At 34.7% G+C, this 6,842-nt stretch overlaps 1 protein-coding gene across 1 annotated transcript; it reads right to left on the bottom strand.

Annotated features, from left to right (window-relative positions):
- Positions 1-5,700, bottom strand: LOC104606521 (mitochondrial pyruvate carrier 4-like). The gene is made up of 5 exons (XM_010271770.3): positions 5,341-5,700; positions 4,026-4,124; positions 3,839-3,891; positions 592-665; positions 1-339 (listed from the first exon to the last, which is right to left on the bottom strand). The coding sequence occupies exons 1-5, from the start codon at positions 5,393-5,395 to the stop codon at positions 288-290; spliced, it is 333 nt and encodes a 110-aa protein (XP_010270072.1). The 5' UTR covers positions 5,396-5,700; the 3' UTR covers positions 1-287.
- Positions 5,701-6,842: the final 1,142 nt, after the last annotated feature.

The raw sequence follows: 6,842 nt of genomic DNA, 5'->3' as shown, positions 1-6,842 counted from the left end.
CCACCCAAATATTTTTCAATCCTGTATCCGTATGCCCAACCCGGATCGATTTTGGGAATATTCGGCATCCAAAAGTTACCACCCAATTGGGTCCAACATGAATAAGAGATAAAGATTACACAGTGAAGTGAGTGAACCCTGCACTGTTTGTCTCAGGGTGGAAGAATAAACAAGCCCAGTCACAACAATTATTCATTACGCCCCCCAAAAAAAAATCATTTATCAGCAGTAGTCAACATGGGTTCAACACCCCTATAATACCGTAACAAGTCCAGAGAGATATTTGGTCAATGTTCTTTTGAGGCAGCCATCACTTCTGTCTCGGAAAAGTAATCATGCCTGAAAGAGATTGATCAGAGCGTGTTAGAATTGCCACCTTCAACTTGAAGCAATAAACAGAAAGTCAGGTGACGAGACAAAACAAAATGCCTCCTCCACCCCCTCAATTTAATAAAAAAAAAAACTCAATTCCCAAGGTGAAAGATAAGGATTAAGGAATAGAGGACCTTCTTCCATCCTATAAGCTGCAATTAGTGCACAATGTTTGACATATTCAAAGATGAGCACCATGAACCCAATTCTGTAGCTTACCGAATTTTGCGTGCAAGTTGGTAAAGCCCTGTGACGGCCATTGCAACGTTTACACTGAAAAGATTCCAGTTTTTCTGCAATCCAAACATGATATACCCAAAGATCAGAACTAACTGCAAAGTGCAAACTACGTACAGAGAATGGTTCTACAAAGTAAAGAGAAAAAAAAAAAAAAGAATGGATGAGAAGCTTTCTTCCTTCATATTCACAAATCACAATTACTCAACAAATTTGTGTTTCAAGTATATGATAAATAAGGCATTCTATATCTTTCCATTGCACTATAGATAAATGGGTAAAATTCAATAAGCTTTCACAACTAGTGTTACATAAATAAAATTGAGATATTTCTATTACAATTATTTAAGGTATGATCAATTGCATGATGTGAAGGCATGCATTTTAGGTACCATTTTGTTTTTCCTCACTATTCAGGTGACACCACAAAAATATAAAATCTTGAACCCAGTTATAAATTGATATACAATCTGAGAAGAAGCACCAGAAGCTTAAAACTTAAAAGTACTCGCAACATCCAATTTTCTAGAGGAACTTTATTTAGCCAACAATACATATTTTGTAAGAAAAAATTGGGAGGGGAGGGGGGGGGGGGAAGAACTTAAGTAAATGGAATTCCTATGATGTAGGTCTGCATCTATTGGAATTCCCTGAACAGATATAATGATATATCCATAAGCATCAAACTCTCTACTTCCAGGCATTTCAAGGGTAGATGCTGAAGACTGACCAGCAGGGCCTGCAGTTTACTTTCAGGGTCTAGACCTAACTCAAGCATTAAAGCTTGGTGCCTTGTTGTGCCATCTAAAGTGGCATTCACAGTCTAGTCAGCAACTTAGGGCAAATGCTTAACAATTGATAACCTGAATGACCAAGGCATTGTAGTAAACAACACTAATTGTGTCCTATATTCCTACAATATATGAAGATTACCAACCATCACTTCATCCGCTGCAGGGCCACTTCCTCCTTGTGGAGTTATTTGATGGATATGTTTAGATTGCAGTGATGCTTCCCATATAACTTAAAAGGTTTATCTTCAAGCTGGTAAACTAAAGGGTTCAGCATAAGAGGAAAAACTTTTGGTCCATGTTTTCTTTTGTGGGAATTAATATTTGATGAAACAATTGATCCTTAGAAGAGAGGTGGATTCTCTCAGATCTTATCGCTGCATAAATTATTCAGGTATATTCCTCACTCCTCTTTCTTTAACTTTACTTCTCTCATTGGATGAAACTGACTTTTATGAAATGAATTTGTACAACCTGATCTCTTGTATGGACCCTCAGTGTACATGGTTTCTAGTGTACAGAGTTTTGTGATACAAAGAAATATATACCATATTTTATCATTTTCAAAAGAAGTGAAAGAAGAAGGCTTCCTTTAAGTCCATTTAGTTTGATGCTTTAGTGTGATGCATGGTAATAGCATATTAGAGAGGCCTAATGCCATTTATCTCTTTCTCGAGGTAGGTGCTATGGGAATCCTTCTACAAGGAAACTTAAGATCTCTTCACTCCCTTAATTCATAGACATTGTTTTTAAAGATCTCTTTCTCGAGAAGGGTTGTGTCAGATTGGGAGTCAGCACTAAAACTTTTGCTAAATTCTCATGGTCATGGGTCCTGATGATATGGCAAAACTGGATTCATTTGTTTTCTTTTATTCAGGGTGACTATATTCAACTTTGATTTTGTGGTATATTAACTCCAAGCCAAGGTCTAACATTTGCTACATTTATTTCTATAAAACCTTAATCAAGTTACCCAACTTTTGCTCTATCCCACCTGATTCATTCTCAGACATATATTACCAGCCCCAATCCACTCTCCAATTCCTCTTAATTTCTGTCAAACTCAAATTCAGCCTTCTTAAACCCAGCAGCCATCCTAATTTTCAATCATTCACGTCATTTATTATCTGAATCCATTTCAACCCTAACTGTTTTCCCTGGAAACTTTAAAATGAGCTGGCCTAGATCATAACACTCAAGGTGGGGTTTGGTTCTAAGAAAATTTATGATTTCTTTAATCAGAAATCAGACATTTGGGCACACTCTCAAGCAGTTCCTAAACATATCTCTGCATTAATACATACTTGGGTAGAACACAACCAATACCTGTTAAAAATGAAAATCTTGGAAAGAGCTATTCTTCAGAATGCACAAGAGAGTAGCAGGTAGGGCTACAATAGGGATCAATTTGTCAGAGCCCAAGTCTGAAATTCGATCCGAGTAAAGCCAGTTTTGGATCTCAAATATCTGATCCATTTATAATCAGGTTGAACTGTTGAACATGGATCCACCCCAATCAGTTCCAACTATATGTATATATATGCTGATATGCATATGTATACATAAATATAGCATGTATACCAAAGTTGATTTAAGAATGTATTTTTGTAAACATTGCCAATGAAAAAAACCTTGTGAAAGGGTCATAAGTACAAGTCTCATGGAAGTTATTTTAACACTTTATTAGCGATATATAATATCAAATTTATCCCTAATTCACTTTATTAACAATATAACATTCTGGTTTAATTTATTAATGGTATATATTATCCGAGTCTGAAATAAGGATATAAATACAATGTGTAAGACTCAATTCCATCCAAATCTTAATAAGATCGTATTCTAATCTAGGTGTGTCCAATCTGAAGTCTGAAACACAATTTGTTTACAGCTACAATGGCAGGATTGTCCTGTATCTATAGGACCTTGTGCTTGGAGAGAAGTGGAAGAAATATCAAATAAGACAAAGAGGAACAATAGTAAACAATGAATTTATGCAAAAATAACAAAAAAAATCCATGGGTCCTACCTTGTTTATGTGGTGAGATATTGAAGAGTTGCATAAAATTGCTTAAAAGCATACCATATAAACTAATTAAGAGGATCACTTAATAAGGTCAATTACTAATGCAAAACTCACCCATGTCATGATTCATGAAGCAGAAAAAGTTACTTAACTAGTAAAGTTTTCTTTATATATATATATATATACAGAGAGAGAGAGAGAGAGAGAGAGAACCTTATAGTGATGTGCAAGATAAGCTTTTGCTATGATAACTCTCAAATGAATAAGTGAACAAGCAAGAATAGTAGAGTCTACAGTCATGGAACAGGAGTGTGGGAACACCAATGTCACAAATATTTGTTGCAAAGATCTGAAAAGTAATAGACTACAATTTATATTAAATCTGGAAGTTTTTCCACATGGTCATCCTTACCGGTGTAATTACTGTGCTGTAGCGTGACCAGACAAATCCAGTGCATGTAACGGCTGGAAAACATAAGAAATTTATTAGGAATTCATCATTTTTGGTCAGTTGGTAATTCCAGCCACCTTGCTAACATTCACACACACACACACCAAAAAAAAAAAAAAAACAGAAAAGCAATAAAAATGATACATACCAATTTGCTGAGGATATGAAAGCTTTTCAGGGGGTTTAGAAAAGTCAGCAACATTTGCTATACTAATACCCCATTTAAAAGTTGGAGCCCAGAAGTGAACTGCAATTAGGAAAGTATACCATTATGCATACAAGAAGTATCCAACAAAATTAATATTTAAATATACTGAACATAATTCATGTTCAGTATATGAAAATATGAACTCCTAATTAAGCTTCATATCATTCAATTGAATTGCTGCATAGACCTTTATTTACATATGATGGCCTTAATAGAGAATTAAAAATGCAGTACACCCAAAAAGCATTATGTTAGATATTCTATTGAACACTTCATTAATTGTTTCATTAAACATTTTCTTAGCTCCCAACCATATATTGTCAATGTTCAATTGTCACAAACACATGCCTTAACCAAATCACCAAGAGGAAAACATTGAAGAAGAAATAATCAGTTAACAAGCATAAAAATGACCTAAGAGGAAACTTGAGTCTAACCAACTCCTTCATGTGAAAATTTTCTTAGCATATGATGCCAGTATACATCTCTGTTTTACTTGCCATTATTACCAAATTTTATTTATGGGCAGTATGATGCCTTTGTATTAAATAATAAGTAATCGACTTAAAACTTATCAACTATTATTGACATAGAAACAGTGTCAATGTAATATATGAACAATAAAGCACAACAGTTTGCTTTTCTCTGCTTATAGAACAAAGTATCCAATTATGTTACACTGCTTGATCTCTGAACCTCTTAATAGTATTGTTCCTTTCCATAGATTTAGTTTCATTTTAATCCAATAGCAATATCTGTTATAGTATATGATTCAACCTTCCCATACTGATAAAAAGAAATTCCTATAGAAGATATCCTATCAATTTATAACCAAATGCAATTTTGACGTTTTCTATAAGGATTGACAGATTATAGTCTATGACTTAAGATTTAATATCTCTAAAACTACTACAGTATATATTGAGTATAAGGCTACCATTTTGACATCCTCTAAATTATAATTTTGACCATTTCGTAATTACAGGTTCATAAATCGGGAATTGTGTTCCTCATAGCTAAATATGCATAAACAACTCGCAATAAGTCGCATCCATTTAATACAGTCAAACATGAAACCACTATAAAACCCTGCCAAAGAATTAAAGATCGATCTCGTAATCGATAAGACGAGAAAAATCATCGAAAGCTACAGTACATAGTTGAATTGATCTAGAAACAGAAGTAGGAGGTTGCCAACCAAAGCAGAAAACCAGTATATTATAAGCGAATTTGATGATAAGGGGAGTCAACGAACTGGTTTTAGGGCCGGCTGGGTGGTTCCAGAAAGCTTGAAGCTTGGAAGCCGCCATGAAATCCCTGTTCTCTTATCTCTTTTCCCACCGTAACGATAGAAGGTCTACCTGCCAATCTATTTTTCAGTACCCTGAATGTCGTTTCTTTTTTTTTGTTCAGTGCACATCTTCTGTTGCAACTTGCAACCCCATATGAAATAACGGAAACACCAGCAATGGAAATTTAAAAAAATCCACGTAATATTTTGAATTGATTTCCACTAATGACGTGTTCGTATTTAAATGGGTCCTGTGAGAGAAAAACTTGGGCTGTCCGACAGACTAGTTCTCAGCCTGGGCTATCAAAAGGGCTCTCCCTGTAAGTTGTAACAGCGTAGGTTTTGGGTGCTTTGCAGGAAGAACCCTGTGGAAGCCAAAGATTTCTCACTTAGCAATGCATCCAGCAGAAGTAGTTTTTTTTTTTTTTTTTTTTCTTTTTGGGGTAAAAAATGATCATATCCATTAGTGAGCCCACTTATTTAGGGATTAGGGAGAGAATAAAAAGGTTGTTAGTTGAAATCTTTACGCACTAATTGAGACGGTTAGAGACCTTGTAAGTCCATGTACTGCCGCATTCACGTTGGGTCTTGTGGGGTCAATGTTGGTAGTTACGTAGAGAGTGGTTGCATTCAGTGGGATACGTAGGTTGTTGAAGATCAAGTCTTTAGGAATTTGTTATTGTTCAAGAGTGTATTTAAGTTGTAATTCTCCTCTTCATTAGATTATTATGAGAATTATCTTTGGTAATTGAGAGTGATCTCTTTGGAGGTCTTCGTCTTCCTCAAAATAGACGGAATTTAAGTTGCATCCTATTTGGGATTGTAATGGATGCCAAACATGTTGTATTGAAATTTTAAACCTTGAACTCAATTGGTGGCCAGTAAGAATGAGGTTGTACATGATGAAAAATCACACTTTTTGGGTAATTGTTGAAACCTCTCGTGAAGTTTGATAATTGCAATCACCTCCCTGAACTTTCTAAATTAGACAAAAATGTTTATTTTCCAAATTTTCTTTCATATGAATTGTCAACCAAAACCTTTCAAACCATTTTTTTTGAATTAGAACTATTTTCCAAATTTGCCCTTGATATCAAGCTCAAAGGTAAAGATGCATAATTTCTCTATTTTTTTTGTTGTTTATAAAGTTTGTATTGTTTTTTTTTTTTTTTTTGTGTAAATCAGCCTTATAGTAATTGTATGGATATTTTGGACATTTCTGTGCCTCTGGTTAGAAAAATGGGGTCTATTTATAACTGTGTTAGAAAGTTCAGGGGAGGTAATTGCAACTACTAAACTTTAGGGGAGATTTCAACAATGATAAAAAAATTTTAGGGGGGTTTCAACAATTTATCTTTTTTTACTGCATTTATTTTGATTGGGTCCACTCTATTCATGTGAGAGAAGCATATTATAGTCACGCATAGATTCTTGTGCACGGTGGCAATTAAGATATAGATAAATTA

The sequence above is a fragment of the Nelumbo nucifera genome, chromosome 1 (assembly GCF_055504915.1).
Source record: "Nelumbo nucifera cultivar China Antique chromosome 1, China Antique-T2T, whole genome shotgun sequence".
Taxonomy (NCBI): Eukaryota; Viridiplantae; Streptophyta; class Magnoliopsida; order Proteales; family Nelumbonaceae; genus Nelumbo; species Nelumbo nucifera.
Note: the sequence above shows the minus strand (reverse complement) of the source record. Positions and strands in the feature narration are given on the sequence as shown.

Coding starts and splice junctions, on each gene's coding strand:
- LOC104606521 (XM_010271770.3), bottom strand. CDS start 5,395: ATGGCGGCTTCCAAGCTTCAAGCTTTCTGGAACCACCCAGCCGGCCCT. Junction 3,892..4,025: donor TTCATATCCTCAGCAAATTG/GTATGTATCATT, acceptor TATGTTTTCCAG/CCGTTACATGCACTGGATTT. Junction 340..591: donor CAACTTGCACGCAAAATTCG/GTAAGCTACAGA, acceptor AATCTCTTTCAG/GCATGATTACTTTTCCGAGA.